Source organism: Phocoena sinus, chromosome X (genome assembly GCF_008692025.1).
Source record: "Phocoena sinus isolate mPhoSin1 chromosome X, mPhoSin1.pri, whole genome shotgun sequence".
NCBI classification, from domain to species: domain Eukaryota; kingdom Metazoa; phylum Chordata; class Mammalia; order Artiodactyla; family Phocoenidae; genus Phocoena; species Phocoena sinus.
The window spans coordinates 93,233,818-93,260,636 of NC_045784.1; the positions used below are offsets into that span (position 1 = coordinate 93,233,818).

General features: G+C 43.8%; 1 protein-coding gene across 1 annotated transcript in view; it reads right to left on the reverse strand.

Moving 5' to 3' along the window:
- Positions 1-26,819, reverse strand: part of GUCY2F (guanylate cyclase 2F, retinal) — a 96,264-nt gene that overhangs the window by 6,476 nt on the left and 62,969 nt on the right. Inside the window, exons 9-16 of the mRNA XM_032618956.1 lie at positions 24,266-24,442; positions 21,797-21,953; positions 16,246-16,395; positions 12,701-12,849; positions 10,279-10,442; positions 9,291-9,483; positions 5,902-6,076; positions 2,580-2,678 (exon numbers count right to left, since the gene is read on the reverse strand). Of these exons, the coding sequence (XP_032474847.1) occupies positions 2,580-2,678; positions 5,902-6,076; positions 9,291-9,483; positions 10,279-10,442; positions 12,701-12,849; positions 16,246-16,395; positions 21,797-21,953; positions 24,266-24,442 (1,264 nt within the window). The remainder of the gene's footprint in view (positions 1-2,579; positions 2,679-5,901; positions 6,077-9,290; positions 9,484-10,278; positions 10,443-12,700; positions 12,850-16,245; positions 16,396-21,796; positions 21,954-24,265; positions 24,443-26,819) is intronic.

Genomic DNA, 26,819 nt, shown 5'->3' on the forward strand with positions numbered 1-26,819 from the left:
ACACACGTGAATGGATTATTTTCCAACTAATAATCCCAACTTAGGATGAGAGCATTATATGAGGGACTATGACTAAAACTTCTTTTTAGAAATTAAGTGTAATTCTTTGGTGAAGAACAATCATTTATCTGAGGTAGGATCCTTAACTGTCCTGAAAACTGTCATCCTATGAAGTAAGACCTTGTTCAAGTTTTGTTCAATAGAAGTCCAAGACAGTCTCACACACACTTGAGAAAGTAATTCTTTTAGAATCTGAGTACAATCTGAGTAGCAAGTCATGGCTGAAAAGAACTGCAAGAAATTTATGCTGTGTTCTACAAATGACTTTCCTTCTCTTGACGGCTCAGTATTGTTTGTATCTTCCACACCACCTCATGGTCACCCAAAACCTCTGCTCCGAAAAGGTTGTCCCATCCTTAAAATTCAGCTAGTGTGTCCCGAGCCAGCCCTATGTGTGACATTCCACTAGCATCTTGTTGTGAGGGAACATTTCAGTAGAATAATCCTACTGATGGGGAACACCACAGCTCAATACAGAGAGATGGCTCATGCCAACCAACATCCAGTTGTGTGGCAAGGAAGGTCACTCCAGGGCTGGGTTACTAGTCACTTCCACTCCAGAATCAGTAGATTCAACTGAGCATAAAGGAGGTATTGATGAGATTGATTTATTTTTTAAAAAAATAGACCTATGACACGTCCTAGTCTCATATCCAACATGAAGTTAGTCTACCTCTTTACAGATCTTCACTCAGGAGTGGCGCTTAATGTCCTATTTCAGTCACAGTCATTAGCTTCCAGAAAAGCACTCTAACCAGTTCCTGTAGTGCAGAGACCACATATGTATGCGTCTTTGTATCCCTCACAATGCCTTCCTTGCGTAGTCAGTGCTTAATACACACTGCTGTGCATGATTCACTCCATCTTCTCCTTCCTAGCTGATCACTGGACGAGGTTGCTGCCTGAACCTGAAAATTCACTTTCTGCTCTCAACTCTGCATTTCCAACGTGAAATGTGTGGAGTGGGTTTCCCTGGTGCGGACCAGAACATGACTTCAGTGTTCTACAAGCTTACATCAGTCCAGAGTACTGTGCCAAATCTGCATTGCGTTTCCATGATCAATTTCACTTCACCTTGGGTTGCACTTCCAGAGCAAAGGTATGTGCGTGCGGCAGTTCCTGGATGACTCCTTCCATGGCCTCTGCCATATCTGTGGAGTTCGAAGAGTTTCCCAGATGTCAGAAAATTTATTCTGACAACAGCTTCTAAGTTCCATGCTGCCTCCTTAATCATGGCTGCACAGGCTAGATTGACTAAGACTGGACCCATTGTGCAAGGCTGTTTCCACACATGAGTGATGAGGAGGGGGGGGGTCACACAGGGCACCACCCACTGTGATATAGGCCACCATCATCAGGGACTTGTCTACGTATATTGCTGAAGTTTGAGAAGAGCTTGTCTTGCTTAGTAGCTGCCAGAGCCAGGGCTGCTAAGGGCTTAAGTGGTTTTTTTTAAATGTAAAATCCATGAAAACTATATATAGAATCTATTGTGGTTCTTGATGCTTTTTTTATACCAGCTTGAACAAATCGCTTTGCTCAACCATAACATAGGTAAAGCACATTTTGATTCTGACATTGCCTTAACAGTAGCAGGAAATAACCAAGGAAGAGTTGCCAGCGGCGCACAAGTGACTTAATGGTTTGTACAGTTTTCTTCTCAGAGAAGTAGGGAGAAATGGTATCTTTGATACCATGCCTGTTTTGATAGAAAGAAGCTAAGAGTTTTATATACAGGCAAGTTGAAATTAATTATTTCAGAATTCCAAGCTCCTTAGATTGAGGGATTATTGCTAGCTAAATGTGAGGGCACTATTGGATGAAGCCAGAACTCCTGGGGTCGTAACGAGTTCAAAAAGAGGACTAGAGCAGCAAACAGAAGCTGGCTGAGAGACAGCTGGCTCTGGGTGTGTCTCCACAAACTAGCCGAAAAACTGAAAAATGTCAGTCCCTTACCTATTTCCTTTTTCAATATGACGCTCCCAAACCTACCGGGTTGGCCAATTTGTTCCTTTACCCAAAGGATTTTTTTGAGTTGTTTTGATCAAATTGTCTGGCTGTTTCAGCGTCACCTAGCTACAGCTTCACGTCTAGAACAACATCATGTTCGATCCAACATCACCCCCTGCTGGTTTGTCATTAGAGACCAAAATAATGTGTGTTAAATCTTCAACTTCTCAAGTTATCTTTGATTTTTCTTTGAAACAGTAAAACATCTCTCTGCTCTCTTTCCCCTCTCTTTTTTAAGAAAATATTTATTATTATTATTTTTTTACTTGGCTGTGCCGGGTCTTAGTTGTGGCTTGGGCGGTTTTTAGTGGCGGCACGTGGGATCTTTAGTTGCGGCACGTGGGATCTAGCTTCCTGACCAGGGATCGAACCCGGGCCCCCTGCATTGGGAGCGCGGAGTCTTAATCACTGGACCACCAGGGAAGTCCCTCTTTCTCCTCTCTTGACGAAGAATCACTTTGTCAGTAGCAGGAGGTTACCATCCCATCCATCCCTCTAGAAGTACTCACGTAACCCTGTTGATTCCATCCGAGAAGCTGTGTTCACAGTGTCTCCAAATAAGCAGTATCTGGGCATGGTGAGGCCCACCACTCCAGCAGCAACCGGCCCTATAGAGTAGCAGGCAATTGGGAGTATAGTCAACAGGTATGCATCCAGTGCTAATAGCGGAACACTGCCAAGGGAAGGAATGCAGCTGCATAAAAGAATAAAGTTGCCACTAAATAGCTCTGGGCATCTGAAGGAAGTCTTACAGTGAGTAATGAACTCTTTGCCCTACCAGAAAGCAAATTTATAATGATGAAGAAATGATTACCCTTCTGATTTATACCTTTGTTCCAAGTAACAGTTACACCCAAGATGCTTATATCTGTCAACAGGGACAAATAAGCATTAAACCCAATCAGAAAAGCCTGGGCAGGGATTCAGGATCCAAACATGTTTGTTGCAAGGGAAAAAATGTGACTCTTTCTCGTGCCTTAGGGTTGGAAGGAGGGATCTCATAGGGCTGTCTCACAAATTGTGTCTATAAAGAGAATTATTGCTAAGACAGTTGGAAAATCTGAAAAGAAGTAGAGTTGACATTCAATCATTTGTGTTAGAGGCATGGAAGAGTAGTATATAAAGATAATCTGAGAATATTTTCTATTTGCCCTTAGAATGGGTTTTGTTCTTGCATTTTAGTACGATCATGTTAAGTGTCCAGAGAGTGAACATTACTTGAAAAAAATCTCAGCAACCATACTGAAAACCTAGTTCAAGATGATCTAGAAATTTCTCCACCTTCACCTTTCTGGTCTCTGTTCTGTTTCTATGTGAAAAGTGTTCAGCATTACCTTTTTGCTGTTTCCTGAATTAGAGAAAATAATTAAGTGTTTTTGCTTCAAAAAGTTCTTTCTGAACATTAATTTTGAAGAATAAAAGTTATGTTTCTCATTTTAATTCATTTCTCACCCATTAAGAAGCATTCATTAAGCCCTGAGCTAGGCACCAAGGGGAATAAAAAAATGTAGCACATGGTCTCAGTTCTCCAGGAGTTTATAATCTAATTGAAGAAAAGAGACTACCAAACTGGAAGCAATTAAGCAACAACCCAAGACAATGTATGGCTGAGACAAGATAAATGGCACAGGCAGAAGTGCTCTAATAGTTTAGAAAATGGGGGAGAGGTTGCTTATTAAGACCTGGTTCAGTCAAAAATGGCCCAGTGAAGAAGGTAAGGTAAGGTAAGGTTTGTGGTTGGGACTGAGCATGGAATTTTGGGAAGCTCTTAGAGAAAGCAGTCTGCTTAGTTCATGTGCCTAAGGAGAAACTAGAGACAAGGTTGGCTATTGGGTTGTACAAGATGGCAGACCTTGACTCATTAGAGAAGTTTGAGCAGGGAATTACATGATGAAAATCCTTTTTCTTTTTCTTTCTCAGGTCAGTGTATGGAATGCATCGAAAGGGGAGAAAGTAAAACCAGGGAAAACCGTTAAGTGTAATAGCAGTAATTCAAGCACAAGGTTGTAAGTACTGGAAAGGAGGTGATGATGGACGGAGGGCAAAAAGGAGTGATAAAAGAGAGACATTATCAAGGGAGAAGTGTTGGCTGTCTGACAACCGTGAGGAAATTGGCATGGGCTTATGAGCTTACACTGGTTTGTGGGAAAAGATGACTCGAAGCTTTAGATATGCAGAATTTGAAGTAATGGTGACTCATCCAAGAAGAGATGTGCTGAGGGGGGTTGTTGATGTGAAACTGAAGCACAAATGGGAGATGAAGGCTTTTCTTTAAAAGAAAAATACTGAAAACCTGCTGTGTGCTAAGCATTCAGGATACAAAAATGACTAAGATCTGGTTCCTGCCATCAAGGAGCTTACGGTCTAATGGAAGGACAGGCAAGCAAACACAGATGTGGTGATGACCATGAGAAGGACGGATAGAAAGAAGCAAGAGTGGAAGCAAGAAGATGCTATTGCAGTGACGCAGGCAAGAGATGCTGGTGGCCCAGACTTAAGACTTAGTAATTGGTTGAATGGTGAAGGTCAGGGTGAGGGAGGAGTCGAGGAGGATGACTCTCAAGACTAACTGGAATAACTAGGTGGATGGTGGTGACACCAGCTGAAATAGAAAGTAAGTACAGGAAGAGCAGGCTGTTTATGTGGGAAGAAAATCATTCTGTCTTGGATCTGTTGAGTCTGAGGTCTTTGTGGAACATTCAAGTGGAAATGTCAGTAGCAAGTCTGCTATATAGGGCTGACGCTTAAGGGAGAAGACCGGTGCTGAAGTTGTAGAGTTGGAAGTCATCAGCACACGAGTGGTAGTTAAACTACAGACATGGATGAGATGACCCAGAAGAGCACATAAGGGGAGAGAAACAGTGGATGAAAGACAGAACCCTGAGGCATATCAATATTTAAGGGACAGATAAAGACAGAAGAGATTATCAGACAATGGTAGAAACGAAAGCCAGGTTGGAGTGGGTTGAGAAATGAATTCGAGGCCAGGACATACAGAGAGCAAAGCGCAGAGCTTTACAGAAAATGTGGGAGCAGTTAGAGAGCAGGGATTGCTAAGAGAGCCAGTAAATGAAATGGAGAAGAAGAATTCAGAGACTGAGGAGGAGGTCATAAAAGCCAATTGAGGGAGAATCGTCAAGAGTACCAAATGCTGCGGAGATAAGGGCAGACTAGGACCGGGAAAAGTGGTAGGGCTAAAGCCAGATTGCAAAGGGGTTAAAGAGGCAATGGATAGTGAAGAAATGGCATGATAAATGTCAATCATTCTTCTACAAAATTTGGTAGGAAAGGGATGAAAATGATGGGAGAAGAAAAAAAGGAACCTAGAAGAACAAAGCAAAGATAAAGAGGAGGGGAGTAAAGAGGGGAGCAAGAGGCTAGTAGGTGAGAGACCTGTGAAGATACCTATGAATGTGAAGATAGGTGGAAAGGGTACAATGAAGGGGAGTCCTGAAGGTGTTCAAGCAAGTGAAGAGGCGTGTGGGAGAAAAATACTCCAGGAGTTGAGATTTTAACGAATTAAAGCAATTATCCTAAATACCACATGTGCAGGTTGGTCTTGTATCATAGTCAAACATGGAACTGTTGGCTCTAACAGGAAAGGTAGACTGGAAGGGTTTGGTACCTAGAACAAGGGTTGCTGCCCACTGGGGTAGGGCAGGTGCTGGGAAGGGAGTTAACTTAGAGAGACATAAAGGAATGATGTAGCACTAGACACCTGGATAATCCAGCTGCCAATAATCAGGGGAGAGCTACCCTCTTCCTCCCGTTTCTAGCCTTCCCTTGAGGTACATGGGAATGTCTTCTCTTGCTTTAGCTGCTGGTTGTTACCTGAGTGCAGGCCTATTCGAATCCGGACTGGCACCTCTGGCATGTGCCGCATCTTGAAGGTACCCACAGAGCTGAGGATATCTAGGGACATGTTTGCAATCTCGGCTGCATGCCTCATGCCATTCCTCTTTGGGAGGCCTGAGGCCACCATGTAAGCATCTCCAATGGTCTCTACCTGGAAATCAGGGGAGATAGAATTAGCAAGTAAATAATGTGTGTGTATGTGTGTGTGTGTGTGTGTGTGTGTGTGTGTGTGTGTGTGTTTTCACAGAGCTTAAAGGGTATGATGGAGGTCAAGTGTTCTTGTAAAGTGAGGAAGCCAGAGAGAGGCTGTCACTGCTTCACAGTCCTGCCTGTACATTAGAATCACTTAAGGAGCTTCACTTAAAAAATTACTGATGTCTAGGTCCCATACCTGTAGATTCTGCAGTTACTTCTCAGGTTCCTGTCTGACCCTAGAGAATTATCAGGCTCCAAATAATTCATCCTAGGAGAAGGTGCTTTCCCAGCAAGCATTTCTCTAGATGATTTCGGGTCAATAAGCTAGAACAGCCTTAAGGAAAGCATAGGGAAAAGGAAAGGAAGGAGGTGAAAGATTCTGTTCCTTCTGCTTTGCCTTGCTAATATGATGGAGTTAGTTTTGCAGTCTCCTTGGGTGTGAGAACTCAGTCTTTTCCCACCAGCTCCCTCCTCCTGTCCTACTGCCACCTCTCAAAGGAGCAGCAATAGTAGCCCTCAATTGCTTTGCAGGGGCAGTTAGAGCTGGACACCTGTAAATAAAGGCAAATGAATCCGTGCTCGTCTTCCCCACAGAAGTGTACTCACCCTTTTAGGTGATTAGTAAGGTGAAACTTTTCAGGTAAATCCAAAAGATAAGTAAGCTGAAGGGACTTCTATGAAATGTGCCTGTCAGACTCTGCTAGTACAAGTTTGGATCCAGTTAAAATCTATGTTCTCCTAAAGAACTGAACTCACAGATTGCCATAGTTAAGAGCATGAAATTCTGAAGTCATACAGCCTCGTTCAGAATTCCAGATGCACCATTTACAAACTGTGTGGCTTTAGTCACGTAATTTAACCTCTCTGTGCTTCAGTATCCTTACCTGTAAAACAGGGATAATGACAGCACCTACCTCCTAGAATTTTCCAAGTACTAAATGATATCAAAGCACTTAAAACCTGTCCGGTGGATAATAAGTGCAAGCCATTAGCACCACCGCCATCATTATCACATCATCATCATCGTCAAACTGACGTGTCTTGAAACAAGTCATAGGATTGTGCCTATGACTCAGCTCCAGAGAAAATTTCGTAATTGGCAATAGGCCCCTCATCATGACTTCCCGTGTAGCCAGTAACAGCGATCCTTTGCACCTATGGCACTTTGTACCTCGGGATGCTTCCATTCAGGGCCTCCTATACCTGGTGCAATTTGAGAAAAGGATCCCTGCTCTCAGATAAGCATGCCTGCCTGCACAGAGGAAGGCAACAGTTCAATGCAAATACTATATGGGAGGGAGAAACTCACTGGCTGGCCATCATCATTGACTGGTGGTTGACACTTCAGCTTTAATGAGTCAGTCGTCCAGGAGCCCCCAGGAATATGGATGAGAAAGTTAGAGAGGCAGGGAGCACGGGCACTGTTTGGCCTCGGTGGGAGACTGCTGTGGTGAACTGTGGGTTGTATAAACCAGCATAAGGACACAGAAAGGGAAGAGGAGGTATAGAAAGGGGTCTGGTTGAGACGGAGTGGTAGTAGGAGAACGGAAACTGAAAACAAATCACTAACTTCATAATTTTGCAGCAGCCTTCTTCCTTCCATTTCAGATTAGCAAGTGCCAGGGGAGGTGACTCCAATTTTACAGGGAAGGAAAATGAAAACACAAACGGTTTTGGTGACTCGCTGCTGGTTCAATTTTTATTTCCTTTGCACTGTGTTGTTTTTATTAAAAATGACTGAAAACTCAGATTCCGTTTTTGGATTTATATAGCCCGACTCTGTCCTGAAAACAGCCCACTAGCTTCTTACTGCAGCCGTGAAGTATCAAAATACCTAACAATCTCATTCCCAAGACCCCCAACAATTGTCTGAACAGTATCAGCTGGATTGATTAAACCAGTGGCTGTGTTACTGCCCACACTGAGTCACCTTTGATTTTAGTTTCAACTGAATTAGCTTTCAGTGATTTGTTTTTCTCTTCAGGCTGCTTGAGTTCAACAAGTTAAGACAGGTAGTCTGATTCCATGGATTTTTCCTCCACCGTGGCTTCCATGTGTGCCTCTTGATTAGTTTGCAGCTCCTGCTGATTGACAGGTATGATGTCTATTTCTGAGCCCTATTTAGGCAGCTTGGCCTAGCCCCGAGGCTCTCTACTTGACCTGAAAGGGCCCTGTCTAATCTGAGATAAACACACTGCCCTGTGTGTGATTTGAGAGTTGGAACATTTCAGACTACTGTGAAGGATCCAGTGAATGGAGCTACTCATTCTCCAGCTCTACCTGGGCTCCTGGGACAGAGGAGCTGTCTAAAGTGTGGGATGCCTGGGGCATCTTTCTCCATCAATAAAACAAGTAACCACGTTGCAGACGTGGAAATGTTCCTATGTAGCTATGAGATTTTTAGTCATTTTCTGCCTAGAGACAGGACCACACATACAATCAAGGGTAAAGAAGCATGGCACCGAAATGAGTGAATGTAGTCATCTGTTCTGTACTCATCTTCTGCAACCTTTGAAAGGAAGAGTGGCAATTGACAGGCAGGAGGGGTGGGGGGAAGTGGAAGCAGTGGTTGCAACCTCACAATTAATCACTTCCCAAGACCTCAGACCACTAGGTGGGCTTTAGGTTACCCTATAGCAATCCCAGAGAGCCTCGGGTCCAATAGCTCTTTGACATGTATAATGCCAGAGTTCCCTCCTGGATAAAAACGGTACCTAAAGAAGGAAACCAAGTTTTAACAGCACGTATTAGATGTACACAAACTTTACCAGGATGAACTCTGTCATAGTCATCAACTATGGGCCAGACACCAGTACTTTCTGTATCCCCTTCCGTGTCTGCACTGTGGGTACTTAGAAACTGAAGTGCAATAATGCTTTTTGGCCCCAACCTCTTCTTAGTCCCAGTTCTAGAAAACAGCTCAAAAGAAATCTGACTGGCAGTCTCTTGCTGGGTTGAGATTGTTGTTTTGGAAAGTGTGAAATTCTATGCATTCTATTTGGCCTTCATTTCCAATGGGAGACCAATGGAAGTAGTGTACTATTTACATTTTAATTCCTAAATAACAGCATTCAATACAATTGCATCCTTCCTTCCATTTTGGAGTACACATAGGTGAGCCTCATATCAAAATTTCTCTCTGGAATATACTGCTCTGCTAAGTAACGTACCTTGTATACATCATGACTGCCAATGATGGCATCAAAGAGTGTGTACAGGTCATTGAGAAGATCCACCACCTCGATGGGCTCACTCATGGCTGAGATGGTGGTGAAGCCCACAATGTCGCTGAAGTACAAGGTGACCAAGTCAAAGCCCTCAGGTTCAACCGTGCAGCCCTTTTTGAGGGATTCAGCAACTGACCTGAAAACAGACACAGCTATTCCTCAGAGGACACAGGTCTCCCTCCAGGCCACACAAAACATCTGCTAGAACACAACTTCTCCAAAAATCACCACCAAGTAAGTGGTAAGGAAGAAAATGTCACCTGGATGCAAACACTCATTCTTTCATCTATTTTACAAATAGATATCGAGTGCTTGCAGTGTGCCAGGCACTGTGACAGGTGCTGGGATGCAGCATTGAGCAGGGAGCCCTGATCTGTACCTTTGTGGAGTTTTTTTCAACTCTCTATCCTTCCTCAGTTCCCCCCACCCAACTCTACCCCACCTGAGGGGGAAATGTTCCCAGGCAGCTGCCTTTGCATGAGACTAGCTTCCCCAATTATCTCCTAGAAGATCACGTTACAACATGATAAGGTGCCTTGGAAATTTTGGAAATTGTAGCAACACATAAGGCTTTCACCTAAGGAAGGAAAAACATAGAAAAACAGCCCTGCTACTTTCCTCTAGGAGCTAAAAAATCTGCCTCCTTTTAATTGGTCAACTTCCAGGCAGTCATGAAGTGACACATAGAAAAACCGAGGCATCAAAAACTTAAATGACTAGCATGATCCACAAGCAGTGGAAAATTAGGAAGTGTGCTCTGCTCCCTTGGCTTTCCAATTCTTCTTTGATTTGAAGGTGTGACTCAAAACTACTGGGAGTAGAGAGTGTACAGGACAGGGGGAGGGAGCAGTTAGTTGATGGGTAATTTTTTTCTATTTTTAATAGAACACATTGTTACAAGCATTCACACTCCTCAGGTGTTCACACATACGGTGGTAGCATCTGTGTTAGAAGCTTTTCCGTCTTCTGTTTTTCAATTTCCAGCTCTTCAGTCCGCTCCCGGATCAAATCTTCCAGGTTGCTAGAATATTGCTCCAGCATCCGAAGCATAGAGTCAATAATATTAGTCTTCTTCCCTTTATTGAAAGTTTTAAACTGGAAGTAAACAGAAAGAGGAGCCAGGGAATTCTTACTTCTTAAACTTAGAGATGATGGAACAGGACCCCCTTATCATAAACCCCTTCCTCTAAAATGAAAAGGCAGGAGAGGTGACCCCAAATATAAATAGGAAAAGTCACTACCCACCCTTATTGTCACCCTGGCCCACTCACAGGGCTCTTTTTCCCTGAGTAGTTCTCCCCCTACCCTTCTGGTTCTTTCAAGTCTAAGCAAAGGTGCTCTCCAGGCAGGATCCTTCAGTTCTGAGATGCTAGCACATGAATAGTTAGCCATTTCAAAGGCACCAGGATTTGGTCTTGAGCTCAGGCCAGTTGTGAGTGGGGTCAGGGGAAGAGGGCGGGGAGTGTTCTTTCACTCTTCTAGATCACCAACCTATAAAATCATCCTTATCTTCTAATGCTACCATGTTGCCAGTTCTCGGACAGTGGGAGGTTCTTTGACCTCTTAAATATGACCCAAGCTCGACGTGGTAAGATCTACCCCTATTTCTTACCATGGGGTCCAAGAATAATGGTGTCTCCTAGCACTTGGCCTTCATGTCAGTCAGGGTCATGTAGAAATTCAACTGGTCTTGCCCCTGGTCCTTTAGAGGTGGCTGCATGCCACAGATTTTCAATAAGCCCTCCTGGGACCCTGTTCATTTACAGAGACAAGGAGCTTGGCACAGCATTGGAATCACGAGGGGTAACCCCTCCTTATTGCTATATTCAGCATGCAAAATGCTGGGTTGACAACAAGGGAAGACTGGTGGTAATTTTGCTCAGCGCAGGCCTAGGAATCTGTCCCAATGAACCCTTTTATACAGCTGAGCCACACGTGCTCTATATAGCACTCAATGCCCCAAGGCTAACACTAGGAGTTTCCTTCTTAGCCTGGTCCAGATCTACGTGTCCACCAAGGTCCTATAGTAGCCAGCTCAGATGCTTTGGGCCCCCCTATTGCCTAACCCAGGGAGCCTCCCTCTCTTCCTCTTCCCATTTCAGTTTTATTAGCGGCAGGGAGTTGGGAGGCTACCCTTGTCTTTCAGACGGTCCAAACTTCCACTGAAGCATTTCAGTGAGGGCAGCTCCAAGCAATCTTGTTTGAAGGTCGTATGATGTGCACTCCTTCTGTCTATCACCGGCTTCTCTGCTGCCTTCTGAAATAACATCTCTAGCATCAACACCAGGGCAAATGCTTTTTCTCCTGCCTCATGGTAAGTTTTCAGAAATTTGACCTTCATGGTCCTTTGCCTTTTCCATACTATTGAATACCTGTTTGAGTGTCCTCAAAAAACTCAGCCAGGCTAATGGAGGCATTGTTACCTGGGGACACGGATGACTTCATATTCAGGGCCCCTCAGGCTTTCAATCCAAGTCTTTCTTTTTTCCGCCTCAGATACCTGCCACTCACAAAGCATCTCAGTGCTGTACCCTAGCCAGGCTCAAAAGCCTCTCCGCCAGAGCTGACACAGCACTCCCAGAGAGCACCCTCAGCTTCGGTATCCTGTAGTTTGAACAAATCCCTCAACAGCATGCTCCAACAGAGGAACCACACCCTAGCAGGGCTCCCTTAGCAGGGCTCTCTCTGTCTGCTCTCCATTTCCCCCTTTTAATCCCCAACTCTAGGGAAAGCGTCAACCTCTTTGGAAACTCAGTATCTTAAGGAGAGAGCTTATCACTTTTCGTGCACTCCATTGCCTCAAGTCATTCCCTAGAAACCTAAGGAATCCCCTGCTTTTGTACTCCACATTTGCACTTCCTTCCATCTGGAACCCTGTTTCAAACACCCCATATTTTCCCTGACCCTCCAAAAACAATCTGGCTTCACTTAAATGGGATACTCATCAGAGTTCTCTGGAATTTCCAAAGCAAAGGGGGCTCTACGAGGATCCCCATCTAGTCCAGGATATATCTATTCCATCTTCTGATGGTCTCAATGCCATTGTCTTGCAAGTGCCTAGTGGTTCAACTCCATCTTTGAAAGGTTAGTTAGATCGGATTGTGGATGGTCTGGAACAGAGGTTCAGATAAAGAGCACAAAAACCTATCCTTGTGCTCTTGGAGGATGTGCTGGGGACGCTCCAGCACCAAAGGCCTTCAAACAGCCAATTCCATGCTTCTTCCCCAAGACGAATGCCTTTTTCTCTTGCAAGAGGTTCCACAGTGTGATGACAACCCACGGAGTTCATTTTAGGTAGGCCGGTTTCAGTATGGCTTCTGGGCTGTGAGTGTTAAGATTCACGGAGTCCTTACCTGGTTAAATATTTCATCGAAAGTTGGTCGCTGTTCTGCAGCCTCAGCCCAGCACTGCTTCATCAGCTGGAGACATTCAGGAGGGGCGTGCTCAGGAGGAACCACTGGTCTGTAGACAGGAGGAGGCTTCTTAAGTCTTTCTATGATTTCTGTCCAGAAGCAAGAAGAAAAAGGTCTACAGATTGTGGGGAAAGCACCAAGCTTTGGCAAAGATAATTGAGTTTTAGCCAAGAATAGGGTTGGTCAGGAGAAATTACAAAAAGGCAATGTCTTTTGCTTTCTCCTTAGGTGGCCTGAATATAAATTGTACCTGAACAAAGGCTACATCAATCAATTGAGGAAGGACTGAGAAACTAATCAATTGAGCTATTGGTATCATTTAAGCACAGCTTTATTCTGCTTCTGCTAGGTATTATTTATGTTTTCATTGAAGTATAGTTGATTTACAATGTGTTAATTTCTGGTGTATGGCAAAATGATTCAGTTTATATATATATGTACGTCTGTGTGTATACATATATATATATACACATATATATATTCTTTTTCATATTCTTTTTAATTATGGTTTATTACAGGATATTTAATATAGTTCCTGGTGCTATATATTAGGACCTTGTTGTTTATCCATTGTTTCAATGATCTGGCTCCTTTCACCCACCCCCAAATCATCTAAGCCTCTCAATCTCTACAGTAGACCCAATTAGCCCCCGCTGAAGGCCCAGGCCCAGCCCAGTTCCAGGCTATGGGTCCTGCCTGGCCCCTAAGGTAAGGGAATTAAGAACTCCAGTAAAGGGACTTCCCTGGTGGTGCAGTGGTTAAGAATCCACCTGCCAACACAGGGCACATGGGTTCGATCCCTGGTCCGGGAAGATCCCACATTCCGTGGAGCAACTAAGCCCACGTGCCACAACTACTGAAGCCTGTGTGCCTAGAGCCCGTGCTCTGCAACAAGAGAAGCCACGGCAAGGAGAAGCCCGTGCACCGCAAGGAGAAGCCCACGCACCACAAGGAGAAGCCCGCGCACCGCAACGAAGAGTAGCCCCCGCTCGCCGCGACTAGAGAAAGCCCGCGCACAGCAATGAAGACCCAACACAGCCAAAAATAAATAAATAAAAAATAAATTAAAAAAAAAAACTCCAGTAAATAGTTCAGGGCCTCAATGGGATCCTTCTGGCTGCCGGTACTTGAACCCCACTTTCAGTGGAACATTAACTGTGTATCAGACTATGGGCTGAGCACTTTGCATGGTCTCTCTGCTTCCAGCCTTGCCTTCAACAAACCATCCTGAAAACATGGATTTGGCCGTGTCACTTTTTTGCTTAACATCTCTTCATGGATTTTTATTACCCACAGGATAAAATCCAAGCCCCGACTATGTTGGAGCTTCCATTTTCAAATTTAATGTTCCACATTTCTCGGAATAGCTTTATTATTTATTAATTTTTACTGGTGTATAGTTGCTTCAGCTCATTTCTTACCCCTAGTCCCCTCTCCACACCCCTGACTTTAACATCCTCATCATGAACCAAACCTTGCTTGCACCACCAGTGTGCCTTTCCCACCCCTGCCTTGGCTGTAACACTCCAACAGCACTGCTTTATACCATTATAAGTGTCCCCTTGCCTCCATGAAAGAATTTCAGTCGTTGCCTCTGACTTCTCAGCTCCTTGTGACACCACACCTTCTGCTCTGTTAACCCAGGTTGGCCCGTACCAGTAATGGTTTCTCCATCACATCTCTCACCCTGCCCCCAGTGCAATAGATTCCATGGACGTCGACCCCTTGGAGTGCAACCGCCCCATCCAACTCTCTGGTAGAGGGAGTCCCTTTCTGAGAACACCAACGCGTGAAATAGGTCACCTCTCCGCTTAGGCCCAGCACGATTTATGTCCTCGAGGAGCTCACAGTTCAATTGGGAGGATAAACAATGACCAGCAATATAAGTGCTCTAGCAGATATATGCACAGGAGAACACAGAGGGGACACCTGACCCACACTGAAAAGGTCAGAGAAGGTTTCCCAGTGGAGGTGACATGAGTTGGATGAGGCAAGGTGGGGAGAAGGTAGGGGCAACATGCGTGGAGGCACAGAGGTGGGAGGCAGTGATTTCAGGGCACTGCCAGTCACGTGGCTTAGCTGGAGTATGGGGAGTGACAGAAGATAAGCCTAGAGAAGTGGCTAGGGACCAGATTGTAAAGGGCCTTGTACCGCATGTGAGGAGACTGGGCTTCATTTAACTTGTGATGAGGAACTGTTGGGGGGTTCTAAGTAGAGGAGTGAACTAAAACTCCGAGTGGGGCAAGAGACAACTAAGTATTTTAGGTTTGGTTTGGTTTGATTTTGCAGTTTTTAAATCTTTTATTTTGAAATAAATTTAGACTTCCAGAAAAGTTGTAAAAATAGTACAATAATTGCCTATATATCCTTCACTCGGTTTCTCCCTAATGTTAGCAAATTTTTTTCTTCTTTTTTGGCCATGCCATGTGGCATGTGGGATCTTAATTCCCCGACCAGGGACTGAACCCGCGCCCCCCTGCAGTGGAAGCGTGGAGTCTTAACCACTGGACCACCAGGGATGTCCCCGAATGTTAGCAACTTATAAAACTGCAGTACAAAGGAAGTTAATATTGGTACAATACTATTACTAATCTAGAGTCTTTATTTGAATTTCATCAATTTCCCCCTAATGTCCTTTTTCTGTTTCACAATCTAATTCAAGATCCCATATCGTACTTAATTGTTATGTCTCAGTCTCCTCCAATCTGTGATGGTTCCTCATTCCTTCCCTGTCTTTCAGGACTTTGACACTTTTGATGAGTACTGGCCAGTTATTTTGCAGAATGCCTCTCAGCTGGGGTGTGTCGGATGTTTTCTCATGGTTAGATTGAGGTTATGCATTTTGGGGCAAGAATACCACGAGGGTGGCATTGAGCCCCTTTCAGTGCATCATGGCAGGGGTACATGATGTCGATGTACCTTGATCACTTGGTTAAGGTGGTGTCTGCAGGATCCTCCACTAATAAACTTACTCTTTTTCCATTTGTAATTAGTAAACATCTAGTGATTTCATACTTTTCGAATACGTAAACATCCCGCTTCCCCTCAAATTTTGCCTGGTAGCCGAAGATTCTGATGGGAGATAAGGATGAAAGACTATGGCATGTCACAGGGAAAGAATGGGAGGACTTTTGACATCCAGGAGCATCACCGAGGGGGCACTGAAATGTCTGGCAGGGGGTGTCTCAAAGGAGTAGTAGGGGACTGCTAAAAAAAAGGACTAATGTAAGTCCTGTAGGCCCTTGGCTTATGTCACGGTTTGGAAAAGGACCAGCTTCTTGGGTGAGGGTTATTTCTTCCAAATGCCTAAAGCTGTCTGGCTCCAAGTCCCACCTACACACAACAAGGGCTGCTTGCAGACCAGTGGGCAGTTAGCACAAACACGGAATCGTGTTCACTCTTCTGGCAAATCGCAGCAGCCTGGGTTGGCCTGATGATCTGGGTCATGGTGGGCTCCTGGTACCCTTTTCTCACCTCCCGCTTACCTTTGGCAGGCAGATCCATCATGCAGAATGGGGTGCCCCGGACCATCACTTCTTGCATGATGATGGCAAAGCTATAGACGTCTCCTGCAAAAGAACGTAACCTGCTGCCCCTCGGGGCTCTCAACAGTTCAGGGGCCATCCACAGCAACTCTGAAAAGAAAGCATTGTGTAATGAATACAGGGCGGATTAACTGACAGCATCTGCAATGCCCTCGAGGGCTCCAAGGGTGCTGTTTCATTGACTGCTTTATATTGGTATTAAGACAGACTGGCATGCTAGTGCCTCCGCGCCCCCCCTCCCCCTGGAGTCTGCATTTATGAATCTAAGGAATTACTCTCAGAGAAAGCATACTACTTTCCCCACACCAGGACCACGTAGGCAGACACAGCGGAGGTGTGGGGAAGGGCAGAGAAGCTCGAAATAAAAAAACTATCTGGTGCTGACTTTCTTGCTCTCTTGAGCCTGCAAGTAGCAGTTGGCAGGCTTCCAGGGAAAGGCGAGTGCCCTGCCCGACTGGTTGCCATGGATTTGCTGTGTGCTGAGATCTATATGTGTCTGATAATTTGACTGTGCTGGGGCTCGAGGAGTCATAAGTTGCTTTCTCCAGGTCTTATCTAAGAGGATTAGAGGATCCCCAAGTCTCCTCTGTTCCTTGCAGAGCAAAAGGGTGCAGCAATTCCTTCAACTCAGTTCTGCAAATATTTATTGAGGATTTACTATGTACCAGGCACTGTGCTAGGGACAGGGGCAGTGCCAGAGATGAATTAGACCTTGCCTTTGCCCTTGCAGAGTTCACAGACCAGTGGGCAAGACACACACGTGTACCCCTAACTGCAGTACAACAGAGATAGTGATGAGGGCCACTATATAGTGTAAGGAAATGAATCTATTAAAAGCCACTACTGAGAACCCACTGTGTGCTCTGCTGCACTTCAGACCCGAACAGGGAAAAAAAGATATTATCTCTGCTTTCAGAGAGTTATGGCAGAGACTCAGAAATTTGGGGCGAGGGCCCCTTAAGCAATATATAAAGAAATACCAGTTAATAATATAAATTGAGTAGTCAAAAAAATTGGAGGGAATGCTTCATATTGAAACATATGAAATTCCATTTCTGTAGGTCAAAAATGGTTCAATATTGGCAATTCCATGAGGTTCAAGCTAATAAAAAAAACTGAGCTGATCAAGTTAATCCAGGAAGGCTTCCCGGAAAAGTTAAAGGAGCTTGTTAAGAAGGTCAAGGATGCAGTTTCCTAGAGCCGACGACAGGGTAAGGGCTTTGCAGGGAGAAAGAACAGTATGTGCAAAAGAACAAGAGGTAGAAAGGAGCAAATTGCGGATGGGGGTGCTGGTAAGCAGATTAGCTTGGCTGAAGAGAAGGGCTCTGTTAAGGAATAATGAGAAATGAGAAATGGGGTTGATGAAGTGGGGGAGGGAGGGTGGCTGGAAGAATGAGGGCAGAAGGTGAGAGGCCCTGAGAGCCAAATGAAGGCATTTGGAGCGAATACAAAAGGCAGTAGGGGTGCTGGAGCTGGAGAGGGATTTGATGAAAGCCGTGTTCGGGAAGATTAATCTGGCAACCTGCACAAACTGGATTGAAGAAGGAGAGAGGCTGGAATCAGGGAGACCGGCTAGGAAGCTATTACAGTAAGAGCCAGAGGCGAGGTGAAAGGGGCCTGAATGGGGGCAGGGGCGACAGCAGCAGGATGGGGAACGAGATACATAGGTAGGCTACAATGGACAGGGAAGGGACAGGGCTGGGGATAGGCTCAATATGCTCTTCCGAGGGGAGAGAGGTGGAGTAAACAGCAGGTTGATGTCCAGATAGGGAGGCTGGAAAAGAGTGCCTCCTGAGGGTGAAGGTGGCATGGGGAAAGCGCTGGCTAACTTTTCATCTTGTCAAATTTGGGGTATTGAGAAGGGAGCCCAAAGGACAAGGTCCTATGAAGCAAGAAGGAGGATAAAAGGTCAGAGATGATTTTGGTTTGTTAGTGAAACCCAGGAAAGAGAAACTCACCCTGGAAATTCTTACTTTGAGCCAACTCTGATCAAAATGGTGGAACAGGGAATTCTAGCCTCACCCCGAGTCACATACTCATCTCTCTTTGCCCTCCAGGTGTCCCCAGCCTTTGTCCCCCAACTCGCCTGCTGCACCACCCCTGTGAGTCTCTGATACGCTCACTATAGTGGTTTTGTCCTTCTATCTCCTCACCTAGGAGAACTGATATTTGCAAATAAAGCCAAAAAGATTGAATAACACTTTAGTCAAAGGAATACATTTCTGACCATGGGATTTCAGGCATACGGTTTTGGGGGGAGGGAAAATGGTATGCAGCTGCTTCTTCCTGGCATCCTCTCTCCCTGCACGTTTAAAAGCACAAGAAGGGAAAAAAAAGCACAAGAAGGGAAAAGAGGACATGACTCTCTGGTAAAAAGCTGGGTTATTAAATACAATCACTACCAAATAGTATTTTCAGAGAGCACTTACATGTATGTTGTTAATGGCTAAAATGAGGCTTTATCTGCACTATACTTATGTAATTGAGAGTGGGCAGTAATGAATACACTTACAACCTGCCCCCATTTCCCATTCCCACTCCAGAGCCAAGTAAGAGCCACTACCTACCATTAGACTTGAACTCTCAGGAAAAAAAAAAAAAAAACTAGAAAAATCACTTTGGCTTGTTTTGTGTTTGCTGGAGCTACTACTAACTCTTGAGCTCTGCTATGGTGATAAAATCAACCTTGGAGAGCCAGTGTGGTGTGGTACAAGAGAACACATGGCGGAAGTCAAGAGACCTGGGTTCACAATCTCAACCTGGTCACTAATCAGCTCACCTTTCTGAACCTCAGTTTCCCCATCCATAAAATGGAAATTGAGCCAGATGATCTCCAAGGGCCTTCCAATTATAAGATTCTATTAGCCCTGTCGTCTAAGGTAGGGAGCCTCAAATTTCTTTATTTTATTTTATTTCATCCATTCATTGATTCAACAAACATTTTCTCCACCAAGTATCGTGAAAGGCACTGAGGGAGGCAAACCTGTTTCTCACCTTCACAAAACTTACAGTTTGGGGAGGGAGAGAAGACAGCTAATTAAACATGTAATACCAACAAAATGTGGTATTACAACAAAGTTCAAAGCCTTAAAGGATCATAAAGAGGAGAATTTAGCCAAGCCTAAGGGGTCATGGAAAGTCTCTTGAATCAGTGGTATTTAAGTTGAGCCCTGTGGGAGGAGGAGAATCTAGCCAGGCTCAGATGAGTGGGTAACAGAGTAGGAAGGGAAGAGTGTCCCAAGCAATGGGCACAGCATGTGTGAAGTTCTGGAAGTAAGAGAGAGCCTGGTGCAAATAAACAACTGGAAGGCAGTCAGCATTGCTGGAGCATAGAGACAGAGGAGGGAGTGGTTAAGCACAAGAGGTCCTCACGGCCCAGACCATGAAGGGCTTGTAAGCCACGTAAGAGAGTTTGAACTTTATCCTAAGAGCAATGGGAAGCCATTCAATGAATTCTGGCACCGTTGTAACATGATCAGATTTGCAGTTTAGGAAACTCCCTCTGGCTGCAGTGTGCAAAGAATGGATTGAGCATCCAGATTGCCCTTGCAATTTGGAGAATGGAATGAAACATTAAGAGGGAGAAACAGGGAAAGAGACAGACATAGTCCACCAAAAATAAAATAAAATAAAATAAAAATAAAAATAGGGCTTCCCTGGTGGCGCAGTGGTTGAGAGTCCGCCTGCCAATGCAGGGGACACGGGTTCGTGTCCCGGTCCAGGAAGATCCCACATGCCGCGGAGCGGCTGGGCCCGTGAGCCATGGCCGTTGAGCCTGCGCGTCCGGAGCCTGTGCTCCGCAACGGGAGGGGCCACAACAGTGAGAGGCCCACATACCGCAAAAAAAGAATAATAATAAAAAATTTTTTAAATAAATAAATAAAAATAAAAAACACGCACTGCAGCTAGCTTTCCTCACTCTAAAACCAGAGTTTCTTAAGTTCGAAAGTAGCCAACCTATGAATTCAATGGAATTCTGGGAAGCTGGACATTGTGTTTTATCTTTTATAGATGAGTAACTTTGACAGGAAGCTAAGTACTTCCCACTCTCCAGCGGTCGTCCCAACATCCTAGCACTAACACCAGGCAACTACTCCAAGCTTTCAAATTGGGATTAGCCAAATAATAACCATACAACTAAGTCGTCAACAAGAACAGGCCCACAGAGAGAAACAGACGAAGAGAGAGACAGAGACAAACAGAGACACAGAGGAAGACAATAACACATGTTCCTATTGTGATTACCAGGAGCTTCAAGTCCTTCAAAGCATGGATGGGCAGAGAATGAGGAAATTGTTATTAAATGTTTTAATTTAGCTGGGTGTAGGAGCTAGTCTTCAGAAGATCTGAACTGAATTCCTGGAACTGCTTGCTGCTAAGTGGCTGCACGATTTGGGCAAATCTTGAGACTCAGGTGTCTCATCTGTTAAATGAGCAAGTTGGACCGGATGACTCCCTAAAATTTCGTATTCCACTAGCTTTGTAAAGCTCAAAGATGATGCCACTGATGACTGGACTGTGTCTCTATCCGTGCGTGTGTCTCTCTGTGTCCTGCATTCTTCATTTCTCCTATAAAGTCAGCAATTTTAAAGCTTATAACACCAAAGATCATTTTAAGAATATGAGTATATGTTGGCATTTTGCCTCTCTCCCTCTCTGTGTCTCTCCTGGGTTGTCTGTTTCTCTGTGTTTTTGTGTCATTATTTCTCTTCTTCCCCCTTGCAATACCAGTTAAAACTTTTAATGTGCAAATTTCCTATATGTATTTAACCCTATTCATTTTCTCTCCTTACTCTTTCTCTCTCTTCCTCCCTCCCTTCCATCAATTCATTCCCTCATAGTTCTCAATCACCGACTCCCAAGTCCCATCTCAGGTTTCTATTTCTTTGATCTGTTATGACCTCTACAGGCATTGTTTGGTGTTGCCACACGTGCACTAAATAGAAGACAAAAACACAAAGTGGACATTACAGGCATGCCTACTGATTTACTAGAAGGCCATAGTTCGGTCTGAAGCCATCCCACACAACCCACAGAGCATTTACTTGCTGCCGACCGCCCCCCCCCTTGCTTCTTTCTCTCTGACAGAGACAGTGAGGGTAGGCTCTAGTGACATCCCATTCCAGAATGGGCTTTGTGGGAGTCCAGCTACCAAATTACCTTCCATTCAATCTGACAAGTATTTATTGAGCACCTACTGTGTGCCTAGCGCTCAGCAAGTTCCTCCAGGGACACCTGGGGTCTCCACACAATATAACCTAATCCTGCCACAGCAGGAACTCAACATTATTGCACTGGCTTTGTTCAGAAGGCTTGGCTGCGCTGAGATTACAGCCTGCAGACTTCATTCAACTCCTTTGGCTTGGAAATGAGGCTGCTTTTCAACAAAAGTGGGGAGTTGAATCAGCCTGAGGCTTTAATTCAGGGCATGTTCTCATTTGAACTTTGGAGTTACCTTGTGTGCATCAGAAGGGTACAATACATCGCTTACCTTCCGCAGAAGGTTCCTCTTGGGAGAGTCTTAGCGTTTCCAAGATGTCATTAAAGCCATAATCTGTCACTTTGAGTACAAAACGCCCATCTACCACACAGTTCCGAGACTTCAGCCTCCCATGAGCAAACTCTCTGTGATGTAAGTACTTCATGCCCTGCAGATGATACAAACAGGATTTATTTAGCAACTTATTTAACTATTTGGGGCTTTTAGAGCCACTTTCTGAGACTGTTAATGGCATGAGCTATTATGATCTAGAATTCAGCCTTTTTCTCTTACACGCAGGCAAAGCAAAACTTTGACAACAAGAATCGTTTCCAGGTCCCTTCTAGCGCTAAAATTTTACGTTTTGATGAAGAATCATATCTTGTGGGCATAAAGAACTGTGTGTTATTGGAAGATTTATTGACATTTCAAACACAGATAGATCTATACATATATAATTGCCAAGAATTTGAAGATTCTGATTTTCCCCCAAAAGGTCTAGCCAAACTCTCATCTACTACTGGCAGGAATGGAAACTGGTACAGCCTTTTGGGTGGGTGATTTGGAAATCGCTATCAAAATTGAAAGTATGCGTACCCTGTGACCTAGGGATTCTACTTCTCCAAAGAAATGCTTGCACATGTGCACATACACAAGAATGCTCCTTGCAGCTCTGCTTTATATTATATAATTGGATGTATAATAAATATCAAGAAGGGACGTCCAAATTGTGGTACATCCAACCTATGGAATATTCTGCAACAATTAAAAATAGTAAGATCAATTTGTATGTACTGATAGGGGACCATATCTAAGCCATAAAGTAAGTGAAAAGGAGTGAGTTGCAGAACTATGTGACAGTATGTATTTTAAACAACAAACAAAATCTATAATGTATGTAAATACACGAAAAATGAATTGCAAGGCTAATCACCAAACTGTCAACAGTGATTAATTTGGGGGGAAGATATGAAGGAGGATTGAGTAATTGTCAGTATTTTCCCAATATATTTATATCACTTGATTTCTAAATTTAATTGAATGCATTATTTTTATAATTAGAAATGTCTTATTTTTATAATTTATATAAAATATATTAAAATTATATAAAATATATACAATTTATTTTTTATATATTTTTAATTAAAAATAGACAATAAAAAAGAAAGCTGAAAGCAAGAAAGCTGATACTGACTGCTACAGTTTGCTTGGCAACCTTATATGACATTCAAATGCGATCTACCAGGACTTTACCAGATGGGTTTAATCATTCACATATAAATACATCCATTTTCTAGTGCAGTCATCTCGGGACTGTTTATGCTGAGTCCTTTTAAGTATCTGGCTCTATTTTGCCACCTGACACCCCTTTGTATTTGTATGCTTTACATCTTGCACCCTAGGAAATTCTGTAGTCCCCAGTACTTCCAAGCAGAGTCTATAGTGGGGGAGATTTCTCCCTAGGTGTCTAATGCTTGGGTTTCATTCATCACGGGTCTGAGAGAACTCATTTAGAGGACTCTCCCTTAACTCACGGGACTTTGCTTACAGAGTGAGTGGAAAGAGTATTAGAATAGGAATTAAGAGATTTAGATTCTATTATTAGCTCTGCCACTTAATAGACAGCTGGTAAATGTTTATTGAGTATCTACTATGTGTGGTAGACACTATATAACAAAAACCTCATTTAGTTTCTCTGAGCCTCTGTCAAAGGAGGATAATCACACTTCTTTTATAGAAAATTGGAATGAGATAATGTCTATAAAGCTACCTTGAAAAGAGTTAGGCCACAATACAAGGGTCAAGACTGTGATTAATATACAGGAAGCTCAATGACTATTGGCTATCCAAATCAGCCCACTACAAGTGCACACAGACACAATTTTCATATCACTCTAGGGAGTTCATAGACTCCACTGAAGCCCATCCATGGACCCATCTGTGAACCCCGTTGGCTGTAAATAGTCCTTGCCTCTGAGAATGGAGGTGCTGCCTGGTAGAACCGATAGTCTTTTGGCTTTCTGGTCATGCTGAGTTCCACATCTATACCTATAGTATAGACCTATGCAAAGACCCATCACCTAGTTCTAGACTGAACCACCTTTTAGAACGTGAAAGCCAGGAGATGGGGCTAAGCAGAACCAAAGAGCCTGGGAATGAGCACTTTCCCACATCCAGAAGGCAGAGAAATGGGATGGAAGAAAGGATTGCTTAAGGCAGAAGAGTGCTCAATAGCTATAGGAAGTAAAGACAAATCTGGCCCTCAAACAGGGGAGCAGGTGAGGAGCAAGCAAATTCTTTCTGTATCAGGACCTTATAACAGATATGGACAAAAGGGCTATGAGAAGAAGTGAGGGCAGACGCAGGGAAGGAAGGTGGAGGAGTGAGAGCATCACAATGATCCAAGGAAAGTGAAACATCCGAAAATATTGAAGTTCTAATCTACAGGGAACATCTTGGATTTTCAGTCTTTCCATTAACCTTGATGAGATCCAGCAGGAGTGATGATTTAAACATCCAATCTAGTTTCACATCCTGATTTGTCAGTATGTCTTCCAGGCTCCTTCGGGAACAGAATTCTGTCACAATGGCAAACATCCCCGAATCATAGAAGAAGCCCACTAAAGGGTTAATATTCTCATGACGTAGGTCCTTCATCTGGAAACAGAGGGAGAGAAGAGAGTCACAGCTGTTCTGTCTCAATTGGAGCTGGGGCCTTCTTCCTGATTCTTTAGGGACACTGTGGAGTGGAGCTCAGTGACCCAGGAATACTAAAGAGGTTAGTACAGTAAGAGGTGGAATAGATTGTCTTTCCGTGAATATTCATCTATGCAGCATCTATTAAAATAAATAGCTTACATAAACATCAGGCCAAAGCTTACAAAATTTGTTTCAGAAGAAACACTTCGAATTTTGACTACATTTTACCTTTGTATCCATTCATTTTTTTCCACTAATGTGAGAAGCATTTAGTGTGTCTCAACAATGTCCAAGGCATTGGACTGCATGCTAGTGATATAGAGATAAACAAAATGAAATCAATATCCTGAAAGAGCTCACATTTAAAGAAGGGTGATAGACAGACAAACTGACAGCTGTATTTCCCTGTGAAGTGGTTTCTTATGGGAGAACGGGATGCTGGTAGAGTTCAGATGGTAAGTATCTAATTCAGTCTGGGAGATCTGGCTTCCCGGAGGAGCTAATGTCTAGACCATCATGAAGTGCAAGTAAGAGCTGACCATGTGAAGGTGACATGGTGGGAGGGGTTGAGAGTGAGAGCATGTTATGCTGAGGAAATTGCAACAGGTTTAGGGTGGCCAGAACACAGTGCAAAGGAAAGAATATGAGACACAAGGCTGGAGAGATAGGCTTCCCTGGTGGCGCAGTGGTTAAGAATCTGCCTGCCAATGCAGGAGACAAGGGCTCGAGACCTGGTCCGGGAAGATTCCACATGCCACGGAGCAACTAAGCCCGTGAGCCACAACTACTGAGCCTGTGCTCTAGAGCCCATGTACCACAACTACTGAGCCCACGTGCCACAACTACTGACACCCGTGCACCTAGAGGCTGTGCTCTGCAACAAGAGAAGCCACCGCAATGAGAAGTCTGCACACCACAACAAAGAGTAGCCCCCACTCAACACAACTAAAGAAAGCCCGTGTGCAGCAACGAAGAGCCAACGCAGCCAAAAATAAATAAATAAATTTATAAAAGGCTGGAGAGTTAGGAGCCACATCCTGTGCAGCTTTGAGAACCGTGCTATAGAATTCGAAATTAATATTACGGTCACTCAGTAATTGTTATCTATTATTATTACTTTTTAATGGGGGATGAGAGAGAAAAGGGCTCCATTATTGCTTCTAGATTTCTACTTGGATTCCTGGAAAGATGGCAGTGATATACATCAATATAAGAAATTCAGGGATGTTTTAGTAGTGGATATGTTGGTGCCCCACCTACATCCCCTTTACAGTGCATCCTGTAGCTGCTGTAAATGTTGGCTGGTAACTCACAGTGGCTCCATTCTCTGGAAAATTGTCCTAGAGGCTAAGCCAAAGGGGAGCTATCTTACTTGAAAGGTTAGGGCCCACCCACAGACCTCAGCTAATGATTGACTGACTGGGAAAGGTACAAAAGTTCAACTCTCTCACCTCAAAGTGGAACTCATGGTATAACTTGTGCTCCAGTATTTCTCCCATAAAATCATACTGAAGCTAGTCTCAAGCTGAGATCACATACTTGCCGAGCTTTTACTTCTGCCTTATCCTGCATCCTCACTCCTTTTCTCTTCAGAGCATTCTCTCAATGAGTAATTTGAACAAGAATCTCCATCTCAGGCTCAGCTTTTAGAGAATCTGACCTAAGACAGTGGGAAAGCAAATTTTGGGTGATGGGGACAGCTGATTAATTCAGTTTGAGACACATTAAGAATGAGGTGCCCGTGGAACATCACGGTGGAACTATTCCAAGGAGATAGTGTGTTCTAGATAAATAGACTTGGGAATTGTAAACATGTAAATGGTAGATGAAATTAATGGGAGTGAATGAGATAACCCAAGGGAAGCATATAAAATAAAAAGAAAAGCGGGGGGTGAATATCAACATTTAAAAGATGGGAAAAGGAAGAACATCCTGCATAAAGACTTAGAAATGAGGCTAGAGAAGTGGAGAAAGGCTTATTTAGAACAACATTATGAACACCACAGGAAGAGTTTCAGGGAATTGAGGTAAATGCCAGAAGGAATTTCAGGAAAATGTGATAAATACTGGAGAGGTCAGGTAAGATGAAGACAGCTACACCTAGACACATCATAATTAAACTCCTAAAATCTAAACTTATGCAGGCAGTCAGAGAATATACAAAAACCTCTTCATGATTAAAAAAAAATTCACAGAAAATCAGAAGTCAAAGGGACATGTGTGAAAAAACCTTCAGGTAACATCAAACCCAAGAGTAAAACATTAAATTCTTTTCCTCTAGAGTCAAGAGCAAGACAAGGATGTCTTCCTTCACCATTTCTACTCAATATTGTAT